The 16,248-nt window shown below is 48.3% G+C and overlaps 1 protein-coding gene across 4 annotated transcripts; it reads left to right on the forward strand.

The window, feature by feature from the left end:
• Nucleotides 1-86: 86 nt before the first annotated feature.
• On the forward strand, nt 87-16,248 carry LOC147174922 (bromodomain-containing protein 1-like). 4 transcript variants are annotated; one of them, XM_086073305.1, is made up of 13 exons: nt 1,220-1,239; nt 2,335-2,497; nt 3,413-4,793; nt 5,872-6,031; nt 6,126-6,254; nt 7,127-7,255; nt 7,349-7,661; nt 9,228-9,917; nt 11,753-11,873; nt 12,665-12,804; nt 13,894-13,988; nt 14,195-14,400; nt 14,948-16,248. In XM_086073305.1, exons 3-13 carry the CDS (start codon nt 3,424-3,426, stop codon nt 15,138-15,140), a joined length of 3,546 nt encoding a protein of 1,181 aa, XP_085929431.1. In that variant the 5' UTR covers nt 1,220-1,239; nt 2,335-2,497; nt 3,413-3,423; the 3' UTR covers nt 15,141-16,248. The 4 variants fall into 4 exon arrangements, with proteins under 4 accessions (XP_085929429.1, XP_085929432.1, XP_085929430.1 ...); XM_086073303.1 differs by lacking the exons at nt 1,220-1,239; nt 2,335-2,497 and adding an exon at nt 87-429; XM_086073304.1 differs by having other exon boundaries at nt 457-2,497.

Consider the following 16,248-nt stretch of genomic DNA (forward strand, 5'->3'; position numbering starts at 1 on the left):
TTGCATTTGCAAACAACCTAGTTGGGAAATGGGGAAACGTCTCGGCTCCACCACTTCCTGGTTTGGGTTCATACGTACGCGTGACGTCATGACGCAGAGGTCTCACAGCCGCATTGTTGTTGGGGGAAGAGAAGCAGCAGCAGGAGCAGCTCAGCTAGTAGTCGGCTCGGCCCGAGCACTGCAAAGATCCAGAGCCAGTTTAGAGCCACCATCTTCGCCGCCGCCGTCGAATTTGTAGCGGCCCGAACACGGCCTTCTGTCGCCCTGGATACTCGGCGGCCACGCTCACGTCTCGTTGGGTTCAGCACCGAGCGCCGGCTGGATGCGGATTTAACCTAACCGCCGCTTGGGCTCCGCAGGCCTCGCCGCCGCCGACGCCATTGCTAGTCCTCTTCCTCTCCCGACAGCTGAATTCTTGAGCAAACCCGGGTAAGTTCAGCCTCCTGCTGCCCCCCAGCAAAGCATTCTAACAATTCATTCTCCAACGCCGAGCCCGGGTGGTCGTCTCACACACGCACGTACGCGCACACGGTTGACGGCTGCGAGGACGTGACAACTTTTTAAAGCCCCCGTGGGTTTTCTTGTTGTGTTAGTCGCCATATTTCCTCCCCCTCCGCTCCTTGTAACAAGCTAACTGCGACTAGCGACCTGGACGGAGTGTCCTTAATGCGTTTATCCAACACGGCGGAGGCTTTTCGCCGTATAAAACGTTCAAACAAATCTCTCGACAAAGCCTTCCATTTAAACAAATGTTTCCGTCGCCGCCGTTTGGTCTTTAAACCCCGTTAGCGTGTGTCTTGGTAGCCGAGCGGACGTTACTAGGCTCGGCGGCTAACAGTTGCTTGTCCACATTCGCTCCGGGGTGGGGGGGGGGAGCGACCCTGCGGCTCTCGTCGAGCCGGTGGGAGGCTCGCTGGGGTCGGCGTGGAGGTGCTGAGCTCCCCGCCTACTTTCTTTCATTCATCCGGAACAGAACGTCGACGTCTCCTTGCTTGCCCACGACAGCAACGTCTCGCATACTTTCAAGCATCACAATCTTCACTTTTAACCGCTTTAAGAAGAAAACAAACGTATGTAACCGTTTTATGACACTTTGGAGAAGAAATGTAGCAACTTGAGTTGCCATTTTTTTTTTTTTTGGACTGCCGCTTCCCGCGAAAGCGAGATGTATTTGTTATGAGTTCGGGATGAAGGGATTTGTCTGAGCCAAGACGGTCGTATCTAAAGTATTAAGATAAGGTATGATTTTGTTGTCTCTGCCCGTGCATAACAATGCACAACACACTTGAGCTAACAAGTGAGCCGATGGAACCACGTGACTGGCCCAGTGAACTTCTTGTAATCATCTTACTCGTGCACCCTGGTGGTCTTTAAGCCAACTGGTTTGTTATGCGCATATTCAGTGGGAGGAAAAAGTCTGTGAACCCTTTGGAAGTTCTGTATAATGGACTGTATGCCACGAAGGAGGCGGGACTTCCCACTTCCGGGTTTTCACCAATCAACTTTGTTTCCGGTTTGCGACGTATGGGCCGCGTCCCGGTACTTGCGCTGCCGCCCTTTGTGCCCCTCGGTTGCGCGTTCCCGTCGACTGGTGCGAGGCTGCGAGTGTGTAGTGTCCGTCTCAGTGTCCGAAGCATTTCAGATAGCTGAGACACCCTCCCGCCGATGAGCGGGGGCGCGAGTGTTGGAACGTGGCCGGAAACGGCGCTGATGTGTAAAAGCCGCAGGTTGGAAGTCCGTGTCATCAAAACCCATTGGTCACACTTTTTCCTCTGCAGGTAAAATCAACAATATGCAGTGGAGACCATGAACAATGTTTTACCATTCCCCCACAGTTAAAAAAATTAAATAAAACATCTTATTGGCTTGCACTTAACACCCGTTCACTCAAAACATGGACGACTGATACAACATCACATTGAGGAAAGAAAGAGTCACAAAAAAGAGGTGAAAACATTTTCTTACTCCCAATTGAAGTTTACTGTAAAACTAACAGAATTAAACATTATATATTTGAACACGAAAAGTCTTGCTCCCTGACCATATTTCCATTTTCAAATCATAAATTTCACTCAGACTTCAATTTTGCACAGCAAAACTTTTGTGTGAGGAAAGAGCGGCATGGAGTGCATTGTTTTTGGGGTGTCGCAATCTGCAGAGGAAACACACTTAAGCGTACAAAGCCACAAACGGATTAGAAAGTGAACACAATACGTACGTGGAAAAAGTAGCCCCCCTTGCAAAGGAGGAGGATCGGGCTGCGGGTTCAGCCAGGATTTCCTGTTCTACTGAGGGAAAGCCAAGTGTTAGGAATTTATGGTCATTGTCCTGCAGGTGTTACAAGCACACCAGCAGCTGAACAACAGTTCCTATGGTGACCCCCACCCGTCCAAGTACTGCTGCTGCCTGTTGGTCCTCCTCACTGACAGGCCTGTGTTGTGAAAGCCCGCTCGCTGCTTACCCAGCAGCGCAGCCTAACGCAACTGAACTGGAGAAGGTGGGCCATTCATTGTTGCTGATCACAATGATATCACAGATTTTTTTTTTAGCAACTATTTGGAATAATGATTTTTGCTGTATACCATCCAGGTGAAGTAAAGCAGGGTTCTGGCCGCCCAGGGTCCATTTGTGGCCCTCTACTTGACTTCAATGTTAGCATGACGAGTGACCGCCATATTCTTTACTGTGTCATTGCCCTGTTTTTTTTTTTATTATTTTGATCACTTATGGTCTACTGTAGCTCAGGCTAATGACAGCTTTTGGTGGAACCTAATTCTGAAGTGACGCCAAGTGGAAGGAAAAGAGATCCTGCCACCCAGTCACAGTCAAATTTTTTCTAAACGTGCTCTGAAGGGAAAGGTTGGTGACGAGAACAGACAATTTAAAGAAAAACAAGAGATTGATTTTTTTTCCCAAGCACAGCTTAAATATTATTTGCTTGGAAACCAGGAAAAAAGAACCCCCCCCCCCAAGACTTCACTCAGTGAGAGATTTGAGGTAAACCTGATGACGCTGGACGCGAAGCGTGTTGTTTTCCTCAAATAAATTCATTGAGTGAAGTTCTGTCCGTGTGCAGGTGATTCTTTTTTTCCGGTTTCCATACACGAGCTCCTGCTTCCCACCTGACCACTGGTGGCTTTGCAAATACATTTTTTCCATTGAATAATATTTGCCGTTAATTGCTGATGCTGAACAACGCATATGGTTTTCTGACCGCACACACACACCGAGGCAACTTTTTGTGCTCGGTCAATCAGTGAAGCCCCCCCCCCCCCCCCCCCCCCAAAAAAAGAAAATTTCTGGGTGATACCCTGCAGGTGTGTCAAAAAAGTACTCCCCCCACAACGAATGGGGTTGCCTGTATTTTCGGAACCAAATGCACTCACCGGCTTTCCGCTCTTCGATCTTACAGCGTCTTGCGGCATGAAGAAGAAAACCCGGCACCAGCGCCCGGCGGCGCTGAAGCGGGACTCGTCGCCCATCAAGCCGTCGCCCAACCGGGAGACGCTGACGTACGCGCAGGCCCAGCGCATGGTGGAGCTGGAGGTGGACGGCCGCGTGCACCGGCTGAGCATCTACGACAAGATGGACGTCATCGGCGACGACGACCCCACGGCGCAGGAGATCCTGGAGTGCAACAGCAACAAGGAGAACAGCGAGAAGCCCCAGCAGGTCCTGGTGCGCTCGGTGCGCCTCAAAAACAGCCAGCGCAAGAAGAGCGCCGCCCTGGCGCCCCCGCACGCCGCCGGCCACCACCCCGCGTCGGCGCTGCTGGAGCCCAAAGTGAGAACGGTGGAGTACAACCTGCCCGTGGTGCCCAAGAGGCCGGCGGCGTACTACACGTACACGGAGCGGACGGCGGAGGAGCTGGACGAGGAGGTGGAGTACGACATGGACGAGGAGGATTACGCCTGGCTGGAGCTGCTCAACGAGAAGCGCAAGAGCGACGGCGTCAGCCAGGTGTCCAACAACCTCTTCGAATTCCTCATGGACCGCTTCGAGAAGGAGTCGCACGGCGACACGCGGGGCCAGAGCGAGACGCAGCCTCTGGTGGACGAGGACGCCGTGTGCTGCGTGTGCATGGACGGCGACGGCGCCGACAGCAACGTCATCCTCTTCTGCGATTCCTGCAACATCGCCGTGCACCAGGAGTGCTACGGCGTGCCCTACATCCCCGAGGGCCGCTGGCTGTGCCGCCACTGCCTGCAGTGCCCGGCGCGTCCCGCCGACTGCGTCTTCTGCCCCAACCGCGGCGGCGCCCTCAAGAAGACGGACGACGGGCGCTGGGGCCACGTGGCCTGCGCCCTGTGGGTGCCCGAGGTGGGCTTCTCGGACACGGTGTTCATCGAGCCCATCGACGGCGTCCGCAACATCCCGCCCGCCCGCTGGAAGCTGACGTGCTACCTGTGCAAGGAAAAGGGGGCGGGCGCCTGCATCCAGTGCGACCGGGTCAACTGCTACGCCGCCTTCCACGTCAGCTGCGCGCAGAAGGCCGGCCTCTTCATGAAAATGGAGCCCGTGAAGGAGGAGGAGGCGGCGCCCGGCGCCTTCTCCGTCAAGAAGACGGCGTACTGCTGCAGCCACACGCCCGACGGCGGCGACCGGCGGCCGCTCAACGTCTACGCGGAGTCGCACCGCAAGAACGGCGCCTGCCACAAGCGCGGCGAGCGGCGCAGCAGGGCCCGCGCCAAGGCCTGGTACAAGAAGCGCAGCAAGCGGCCGGAGCCGCCGTCCGAGCCTCGACCGGAAGCCGACGGCCGCGGCAACGCCGGGCCCAGCATCACCGCCTCCAGGTTGGTCCGAGCGCTCAGGCAGACGGTTTGAGGAGTCTCAGACGATTCCTGCTTAGTTTTGTCCCAGCAAACATGAGATCATTACACACGCAATAATTGCTCTTTTAAAGGGATACTTGACTCATCGAGCCATTTTCAGCAATAAAAAGGTAATATTTTGTCCAGAATTAATTTCATAACGGCATTATTTTTCATGTGCAATTAATACCTTTGAAAAATAATTTCCACTTGCTGTCAAGTCACTGAAGATGACATCACCTGTGCTGAGGTCCAATCATGGCTCACCTGTTTTTTTTAATTTGGTCAGCCGTGATTGGTCGTTACCTACTTCCTCAGCACAGGTGATGTCATCTTCAGTTGACAGAAAGTGGAAAAATTGTTTTCAAAGGCATATCATTGTAAGTTATCAAATTCATTCTGGACAAAATATTAACTTTTTCCTGCTGAAAATGTCTCAATGAGTCAAGTGTCCCTTTTTAAATAAGCACTAAATACTTCAAATTATTCCAGACATGTCAAGTTAAGAAATGGAAATCTATTTCCAGGCTATCCATGGCAACTTAAGATGAATTATCCTTAAAGTCATACTTGACTCATTTAACCATTTTCAGCAGTTAAGAATTATATATATATAATAGATATTTTGTCTATAATTCATTTGATGACTTTATTTTTCATGTACAATGATACCTTTAAAATGTGCTCGGGGCTCGGGTAACGACCAATCGCGGCTCACCTGTTGTGTGGGTTTGGTCATGTGACGTTCTCAAACTGCGCCACGATAGGTCTGAGTACCTGTGATGTCATTTTCAGTCGGCAGCAAGCAACAAAATGTGTTTTTAAAAGGTATTAATTGTACATGGGGGAAAAAATAGACAAAATATTATGTTCTTACTGCTAAAAAAAGGGCAAAATGAGTCAAGAGTGCCTTTAATTGCAAAGGTGTGTCCATTGTTGCCGATTTAATCTGTGAAAACTTGTTTTGTACCAGGTAGAAATGTGACCAATGTGAAAACCCGAGAGCAGTTTGTGTGACAAAGCAAAAGCAAACCATTCACACGTTTCACCCTGTTGTCAGCCTGGACAGCATCCTGAACCAGGTGGCGGTCCAGAGGAAGCGTCTGTTTGTGGAGCGCGTTCTGAGCTACTGGGTGCTCAAGAGGCAGTCCAGGAACAACGTGCCGCTCATCCGCCGCCTGCAGGCCAACCCGTCGCAGGCGCCCAAGTCCCCGTCGGCAGTGAGCGGCCACCGATTATTTGAGCAGCTGTCAGTTTTATTTTCAATTATTATTTTTTTTTTTTTTAATGAACCCGCCCTGGGTCTTCCTTCAGGATCGCGCCGAGACCAACCAGGCGCTGAAGGAGCAGCTGAAGGAGTGGCACCGACTTCGACACGACCTGGAACGAGCGCGACTGCTGCTGGAACTCATCAGGAAGAGAGAGAAGCTCAAGAGGGAGGAGGTCGGTCGAACGTCAGGCACAATCCGTTTTTTAGCTTCAATAATAATTTGTAATTAACCAAATATCTGATAGCTGCAGTCTTTCTGAACAACCCTGTTTTCATTGATATAAATGTCAAAAACATACACTTATTGATTAAAACTTGGTGAAAAGGTTAATAAATAAAAATAAATAAATTGAAGGACTTTCATTCGCTTGATTGCTCCTCTAATTGGCTGCTGACTCTCCATTCCATTACAGCCATCGAGGGGGGTTTATACAGCACTAGGGCTGTGCGATTCATCAAAATGAAATTACAATTTCAATTATTACAAAATCAGCATAATCGTTAAAAAAAAGATGATGAATACACATTTTTGAGTTGTTTAAATTTATACATTTGCACCTTTTTTTTCCAAACAGCCAATTTAATAAATTTTGTTTCATCCAAAAGGAACTTGCATAATTATAGTTTTTCAAAGATCTTAATAGTTTTTTTTTTTTACGTTTAAACATTTTCTTGTTTTGTACCAAAAACTAAATGATTGTTCTACTGCACAGTGCACAAGCTGCACTCCAACTTCAAGTTTATAAATTCGGTTTGGTCCAAAAGGAACTTATTTAATTATAGTGGTTTATTTTTTTAAATGCTTGAACATTTTCTTGTTTCTTACGAAATAATTTGTCATTCTTATTAAAATGTTTTTTTCTATGATTGAGCAGCCCGACACAGCACTTACAATACTGCACAATGAAAAATGAATACATTTCATACTTGAACTTTTTTTAGCGTGTGAGATCTCTTTATCGTCCATTTTGACCTACTTTTTACAGTACTTCATTTCCAGCTCACTGGAAAACCATTTTTCCATGCGTGTGTGTTCGGTTACCAGTTGAAGCTGCAGCAGTCGGCGCTGGAGGTCCAACTGACGCCCTTCAGCATCCTGCTGAGGACCGTGCTCAGCCAGCTGCAGCAGAAGGACCAGTACAACGTCTTTGCTCAGCCCGTCAGCATAAAAGAGGTCAGCCAACAACGCGCGCTCGCAAATGGGGCGGTGTCACGTTTGTCATATTTTCATGCAATTATTTTGGGTCCCCTTGAAACTAATTTGCAGGTCCCAGACTACTTGGACCACATCACGCAGCCCATGGACTTCGCCACCATGAGGACGCGCATTGACGGCCACGCCTACCGCAGCCTGGACGACTTTGAGGCCGACTTTGACCTGATCATCGCCAACTGCATGAAATACAACGCCAAGGAGACCTTCTTCTACAAGGTGGGCCAGCGGATGCAGGACCACGGCGGCGTCATCCTGCGGCGCGCCCGCAAGGAGGCCGACCGCATCGGCTTCGACTTCCCCAGTGGACTGATGCTGCCCCAGGCCCCCAAAATGGAGGCGGCGCTGCCCTTCACCTGGGACGACGGTGAGTCACTTTCCAGGACATAAAGTGGTACCTCAAAAGAGTGCAGAACATTTCTACAAAGGTAGAGCATTGCATGCTCAAGAATCTTTTTTCTTTTTTTTTTTGCCTCCATCCATTTTCTGTACCGCTTGTCCTCACAAGGGTCGCGGGGGTTGCTGGAGCCTATCCCAGCTGGCTTCGGGCAGTAGGCGGGGTACACCCTGAACTGGTTGCCAGCCAATCGTTGCCAGCCAATTTTTTTTTGCCTCTCAGTGTTAATTTCGTCAACAAAAATAATTTTGACTAAAACCCACCCTCATTAATAAACGATAACTGGGACTAAATCAGTCTGCATTTTCGTCAACTGATGAAGATGAGACGAAAAATTTACTTCACTTAATAAAAACTGAATTAAAATCAATGGACATTTTAGTTCATGAACAAAAACGAGAGGAAAATGATATAATTTTGGCAAATCTTCTCTCTGCTGTCTGTCACTTGTGTGACAAAGTCATGTGACACAGTCATGTGACACAGTCATGTGACACAGTCATGTGACACACACCCCTTTCAAATCTGCAGCTAGCGAGTGCAACATGCACAAACACATGGGACAGACAGGAAGTGGAATCACGGCGAAAGGTTAAAAAAAAAAAGAAGTCAATTATTGTTATAACGTGACATTAATCCAAGGGCTATAACGTTCCAGTAATAATGTTAATCCGACCGCTAACTAATGCTGGCTAATTTACTAGCTCATAGCATAGAGCCATAGTAGCCACTTGTTGATATACTGTAATTGTTTTTCATAAAAAAAATTGAGAGAACATTTTATGTGAAATAGTTTTAAATCCGAAATGTTCAACATAATCTGCCGGCAAAAAAAATATTCAGGGGTGAAATAATTGCCCTGATTAAAACTAGACTAAAATGTTAACGTTTTTTGTTGTTTAAAAGTAGATGAATAAAATAGTTTTCTTGTGGACTAAAATGCTAGATTTATAGTTGACTAAAATGGATTAAATAAAAGCAAGATGAGGTTGATTAACTTTGATATAAACTAACAAGCGTGATTGATACTGGACTAAAACGGAGATTAGATTTAAAAACACTACTCTGTCACCAAAGTATGCTGTAAGGCACTGAGGAACTTGATATTGATATTATAGCGATATTTAACACATACCTATAGAAATGACATTTTTATTATCTAATGAAATAATTGCATTGTTTCATGTAGCAAAATAAGCAAACTCAATGTATTCTTAGTTAATTAATTGTAATGACCTCTGGATGATCAATTATTGCATGGCGGGCGGTGCACATTTTAGCTAGCGTTAGACTGGTCAAATTCAGGTAAAAGCACAAAATTCCATAAGAAATTTGATGCATGTCTTCGCGATATGTATATTGCATGGGCCAATAGCGCGATGTCGATATTTTTTTTCAATATTTTGTACAGCCCTAATTCGTGGCAGGGCTCGGTCCCGTTCCCTGGCAAATAGCGGCGGGCCGCTCAGTTGCATGAAGGTAGCCATGTATAAGATGACAATGTTTAAAGGTGTTCTTTTATTTCCTGTTGCCCAGTGGACCGCCTCCTGAGCCCCTCGTACCGCCGCCTGACGCCGCTGGAGGATCAGCTGAAGGAGCTCCTGGAGAAGTTGGACCTGAGCACAGCCATGAAGAACAGCCCGTCTCGCAGCAAGAGGCTCAAGCTGCTCAAAAAGACCATCATGGAGGTCCGTAGCGAGATGAGCCTCAAGAAGTCATTACCGGCCGCCGCCCGACCGCCGGAGCGGCCGGCACCCGACGCGCCGCCGTCTCCCCGCGCTCCCGAGTTGAGCGTCTCCATTCCGCCGACGCTAGACGCGCCCCTGACGTCGACGCGATCGGAAACGCCACCGACGCCGCCCGATCTGGGGCCGCCGCCACTGAAGCCGGCGGCGCGCGACCCCACGGAGCCGGGCGACGTCACTTGCACCTCCGCTACCTCAGAGCCCCGCCCCAAGCTCAACGGGCACCTCCCCAACGGCGACGAAGCCGAGCAACGGACCAGCGGCCTTTTCGGAAAGTCCAAGAGCGTCAGTCCGCAGAAGCCGGCCACAGGCCAGGAGGTTCCCGCCGCTCCCCCGCAATCGCCGCCACTGGGCGCCAAGACCTTTTTGTCGGTGGTCATCCCTCGGCTGGAGACCCTCCTGCTGCCCAAGAAGCGACCGAGGAGCAGCAGCGTCGACGGCGAGGAAGACGAGGAGTCGCCCATCAAGCGTCTGGGCACAGGTAGGGAAAAAAATGCTTCCTCAGTTTGCGACTTGTCCATGCGAGTTTTCTCATTTGCGGTGTTTTTTTTTTGTTTTGGACTGCTGGTCCCGTTCAATAATTGACTGCAGGGATAGACCGATTATCGGTGCCGATATTCAGCATTTTGACATATTGGCATCTTGTCTTTTTGAAGAATCATACGGCCAATAATATATCCATTTAAAAATGTGTCAACTTCAGGAAAGTATTTAAAATGTCACTTAACGTTGTGAGAGATGCTGCTGACCCTGGCAACCTTCTGTTTTTTGTTTGAAATTATAACTAAGATAAGTAAAATTTGAATGCTGAAATATTTTTTGAAAACTTGATTTACTTCAGAAAACAATAGGGAGCTATTTACTTGTTTAATATTTAATTTGATTTTTGTAGACATGCTACCGGCCCTTGGGAGATGTCAGAATTTTGTCTTAAAATTTAAGATGTCTATTGACTATTTTATTTTATTTTTATTATTATTTTATTTTATGAATCCTAAAAGTTGCTTAATAAACATATGCTTAAAAATTCAACAAATTTAAGAGCTGGAGTTTGTATTGTTTGTCAATTTCGATGCCAATATTTCCCTTTTAATTGAAAATGAATATTGACTCCAAATATCGGGTATTGGTGTCCATGACTACTAATCATCTGTATCGATATCAACTAGGGTTGCACCAATCGATCAGCCGGCTGATTTATCGGCCCTGATTTTCTTAGTTTTGGGGGATCGGTGATCGGCCGACCCCTTAAAGGGATTACACCAAGGTATTTGAAGCCCTTCCACAGTTAATTCTAGGCACATCATGATAAAATCTTACCTTTTGACACAATCGCGATGTCATTTCTTATGAAATAGGAGTTCTTTCGGTGGCTATTTTTCTTACCCGGAAGTCAAACGCTGGGTTCAGTCAAACTCCGCCTCCCCCCCTGTGGCTGCCGCGACCCTCTCATGCAACGGCCACGGAACATACCGATAGGTTTTAAGCCGATTTTCAAAATGGACTCTAAATTTCACGGGCCGCTCGATCTCTGCGTTTGGTCACGCGAGCCATCAATTCTTGAATAAACATTTGAAACAAAACGGGTCCTTGCCGCAAGAAATTGTGGAAGAGGAGGTGAGCGGAGAGGTTAGAGAAAAGGAGGGGGGGGGAGAAGAATTGATTGCTTTCATTTGGGCAGAATGTTCAGAGAAAGCGGGCGCGCGTTTAGTCCGCAGAGACGTCAAACCGTGCCAACGGCTTGTTTTCTCAGGTTGGGAGGGGCTGGTGCTCGGAGAGCAGAATAACCTCGAGTTTCTCGCGCAGGGGCCAATGGAGGAAAACACAACTTTGGTCATGATTTCGGTGAGGAATTAGCATTTGAACATGTTGCAGTCCCTTTTAATTATAAACCGATCTTTTCCACCGATCTCATCTCCCTCTTCAGAGGTCTGAAAAAGTCAGCCACTGTCCTCTTCTGCTGAGATGACTAATGGGCTTTTCATTTTTATTTCAGAGAACTACTTAATTTGCAGTTAAAACAACCCGTTTGTATTATTTCACAGATATTGTTCAATGTTGTCCAATAAAATAAGATTGGAACTCTGAACTCTGTATACTGATTGTTATGAAAAAAATCGGGATTGGCAGGTCAGACTTTTTAGAAGTGATCGGCCAGAAAATTGTGATAAGGTGCACCCCTAGTATCGACCCTGAAATAACCGTATCGGTCTATCTCTAATTGACTGAAAGTATTCCTCACAAAGCAGAATCGATCCAAAGAGTTGAACTGGCGTCCTTAAAACGGATCGTTCATGAGCTCGTTTGTCCTGGCAGGGATCACCAACGGTTTTGTGGTGGAGGAGGAAGCCTCGCCGCCTCGATTGCTCGAGCCGCGACGCCGCTGCGCCTCCGAGTCCAGCATCTCCTCAGGCGGCAGCGCCCTGTCCGGTGCCAGGTGAGCGTCCTCGTCTGTCCTTGTTGTTTGGGCGCCAGATTTTCATCCGTTGCCTTCATTGGATCAAAACAAAATGTGCAAAGATGCCGCCATCGTCCAATCAGCTCGAAGTATTGTACATATCAAGCCCCGCCTTTCCCGACCGGGTCTGCCCAGTGACGTACCAGATTGATCATGTGAAGAACTCCCTCGAGTCAATCACAATTATCAATCTGGCTGGCGAGGTTATACTTTTGCACCTTTCAACAACCAAAAAAAAATCAAATAACTAATTTAATAAATTTTGTTTCATCCAAAAGGAACTTGCATAATTATAGTGTTTCAAGAATTGTATTTGTCTTAATAATTTTTATTTGTTTTTTTACGTTTAAACATTTTCTTGTTTTGTACCCCAAAAATGAATGATCTTTTTTTGCCCTCAAGTGGCACCAAAAAAAAGGCGTGGAATCTGATATCCATATATGGTCGAAAATCTGATGCGTATCAGATATGCAACGTCAGTGCCAGCTTGACAGAATCAAAACAAAACAGCTGCTAGAACTCTAAAGTCAATGTACAAATAATTAAATATGGCTCCTTAGGGGTCTATAAAACATTACGTCTAATGAAAATATGCTACATTAGGTATTTTATCATAATAAAAAAAAACATTCAATAATTAGCCAAGAAGATTCCACCACATTTAGTATTTGTGTTATTCAAGGATTTACTCAGTGTGTTGACACTTTACCAACTTATTTATGTGCAATTCGAGCTTGTATCATTTGTTTTGTTTGTTTTTCCCTTTTCAGTACCGTGACGCTCTCCAAAAGCGGCAAAGGGCGACCGGCGGCAGCGGCCGCGGTTCGACGCAACACGGCGGACGACGAAAGTGCCCCGACGGCCTGCGCCGAGAACGGAGAGCTGAGCCAGCACGCCAAGGTCCCGTCAGGTGATTGCGCCGTTCTTTCGTGCACAACGAAAAGACGCTCGTCAGCTCTTGGCCGCATTTTGGCCAAAGCGGAAGGCTGGAGAAGAATTGCTCTCAAGTTCTGATGCCCTCATTCGTGAATAATAATGAGTCAAATGTGGCATTGATTTGGTCGTTGTTTAAAGTCAGTGCTCGTCGACCAATATTGGTGAAAACAACGGATTGTTCATAAAGTTGAAAGACGTGAGACGCAGGACTGTCATAGAAAATTTAGTCCTACTCTGATTCGGGATGGATACCGACGACTGTACTTTTTTGTGGTATGGACCGTTTGGGTCGGTACTTCCGAGCACCGATTCACGTCAAATTAAACGGTGGCATGTTTCGGTTCTGAAGGCGGGAGTAGAACAGTTGCCGATTTTCCACGGCGCACTTGAACGCAACATTTACTTACACCGGCGTGCTGGTGTCACCCACTGGCGCTGGATTTCACACGCGCTGACTCCATTTCCGGGTTTCCAAAACGGTCGAGATTTTTGCGGCACCGAGCCAAACGAATACGGTTTATGAGGTACGACAGCCTCCGCGCTGGCAGGCTTGCGATGTCCACGGTTGCCTGCAACCAGCGCGCGGCTGAGAAGGTGCCGGCGCCGACGTCCCTCGCTGCACCCGCGCACGTCGCCCGCGCCGAAGCGGAGAAGTCTGTCTTACTCCGCAGAATCTTGGTTTTTCTTTTTAATCTTCTTTTTTTTTTATGCTATATTTGAGTCCAACTTGGGTTTGAACTCACCGCGCGGGGCAGGCTTAACGTAACAACTGCGCAAGAGACGAAGATAACATCTGCTCCGAGGTTGATTTTCTTTTTTTTCCATTTGAAGAGTCGCAAAAACAAAATGATTCCTTTTCAAGCAAGCCTGCAAACAAACGAATCGTAAACAAATCCCATAATCTGAATGCCGGGCCACTTCTAAAGGTTGTTGCACTTTACACGCGTGCACGGACGGTTTGATCCCAAAACCTTTGCACTGCTCGCGCTCAACAAATATGTTGTGTTTGTTCGCACGCGCGTGCTGTGTCCTGGTTCGTAATCGACTTGTGTTGTTCCTGTAGAGGCGTGGAAACCCTCGGCCGCCTCCCCCTTTGTTGTGGAGCCTCTTAAGCTAGTTTGGGCTAAATGTAGTGGATATCCTTCCTATCCCGCCCTGGTGAGTGACTTTCCAAGCCACCCGCCCGCCACGTCTCATCATTACCCATCAGCCTCCGTGCCATCGTGCGTGCTTGTGATTGGTCGCCCACGGCCGTCGTCACGCGAGTGGTGGCGGCGACGCCGCCGCCTTTGCATGCTTGTGACTCCAGTGGTGGACGTCCCTCCGCCCAAGCGCTCACCCGGCGCCGTGTTTGTTTGCCGCAGATCATGGAGCCCCGAGCGCGGAGGACGGGGCGGCCGACGCGGCGCCAGCGCAACGGGGCGGCGGCGGCGGCAACAGCGGCGGCGGCGGCAACAGCGGCGGAGCTTCCCCGCCCGCCGCGGGACGTGCTCCGAGCCGGCGAGCGGATGCAGTTCAGGTCCGCAGAGAAACTCTTCCTCGTCCACTTCTTCGACAGCAAGCGCAGCTGGTGAGACACAAAATGGCTGACAGCCGCTCACGTCTTGAATGGCGCGTGTTCGCAAAGTTGTTTTTTTACATGCTTTTGTATGTAGCGTCAGAAAGTCCATAAAAACGTGCATTGGTTTTGGTTGTTCGTGTTCTTGAACATTCGTAGGAAGTCTGCTCACCGCGGCGTCCCGTCAGCTCGCGTCCCGAGATCCAACTACGAGCTTTTTAACTGCAACCAGCTGATTTACCCACAGTTCTAAGCAGATTTGTGAATAATGATGACATTTAGCTATATTCTAATGTTAATTGCTGCAAAACGGGAACTGATAGAAATGTACTTTTTTTTTTCCTGATGAAAGAAGACGTTCCATGGTTTGATAGCAGTAGAACACAATATTCTGTGGGCCTTGCAAAATCAGTCCAAAACCAGGAAATACAGCCAGGAGTGAAGGGGGTTGCTTCAGTGAAAATGGCTGCCAGTGAATGTGTTTGAATGAATGAATAAGACACACGTGTCTTTTAACGTCACATGGTGTTCACATGACATTCCTTCCTGCCCCCTTCAGGCAATGGCTTCCTAGATCCAAGATGTCTCCGTTCGGCGTGGACCACGGTCTGGACCGCGTCAAGCTGCTGGAGTCGCGCCGCTCTCACCTGCAGAAATCGGTGCAGCGAGCCTTCGAGCGGGCCAGGAAGCACCTCGACGGCGGCGGCGGCGGCGGCGGCGGCGGCGGGAGAGCCGCGCCCGCTCAACACTGACGCCCGCGTCGCCTCTCTCCAGCTTTTGGTTTGTTTTTGGCCGCCGGGAACGCCTCCTCACGCACAATCGTCTGACATACTGTAGCTTGCGGCGGCCATCTTGTTTTGTCCCAAAACCTATGCAACGCCAACACTTTGGCGACGGGAGAAAAACGAGCGAACGAGCGAGCGAACGGCTGGATGAATGTGCCCTTGAGACCGACCGCCTCACGTGCTGCAATTATTTTACTGCCACGAAGACCGCATGCGTGCGCGTGCGTGTGTTATTTTGTGTGTACACATCCAAGAATTTGTGTGCGAGTGTTTGTGTAAATGTGTTTTCGCATGGTTGTATGAGTGTGTTCTTGTGTGCAAGATTGCGTGTGCGTGTTTTTGAAAGTGCGCAAATCCGAGTCACGGGCTTGTATATGAATGGACCAACGATGCTGTTGGGAGAAGTCAAACCAGCGGTGGCCATCTTGCGTTGCCACTTGCTAGCTCGCCTAACTTGCATACGTTGATTTCCCTGCGGCCTTTTTCACACCATTTACTGTCTCTGCATAGAAAATGTGGTCATTTCTGGCATATGGTTGCTCTTGCACCACCAAGTCTGGGTTGAAGCACTACATATGTTACACTTTATCGCTCAGAATAGCATTACAAATATAAATTTTCTCTTCAGATTTCGTCTGCATGATGTCAGAGCCAGCAGCAATGGAATGAAAGCCAAGCCCGTCGGGACAAAATTGGCTGTAAAATGTAAACCTAACGTGGCAACATAAGATGGCTGCCAAGTGTTTTCAGCCAAAACGAGCAGTGGCAACATAAGATGGCTGCCCTCTGGCTTCAGCCGCGAGGGGCCAATTATTAGTCCATTCATCTTGAAGTGGGTGACGTGAGAACGTGTGTCAGCTCATGTAAGTGGAGCTGCTGACTTGACACTAATTTATTCACTTGGTCATCGGGACGTTTTTTTTTTGAGGCGACGATGGCCGCCGCCATCTTGTGGTGCTATCTCATTCATGCTGTATCTGTTTGTTTGTTTTTGTTACTTTTTTAAGTTATTGACTTTTCAAGCTACGTCTTTGGCATTAAGTTTTGTTTTTTTATAAAGTATGTTTTTACACGA

The sequence above is a fragment of the Leptonotus elevatus genome, chromosome 4, assembly GCF_054856555.1.
Source record: "Leptonotus elevatus isolate MCC_2025b chromosome 4, RoL_Lele_1.0, whole genome shotgun sequence".
In the NCBI taxonomy this organism is placed as follows: Eukaryota; Metazoa; Chordata; class Actinopteri; order Syngnathiformes; family Syngnathidae; genus Leptonotus; species Leptonotus elevatus.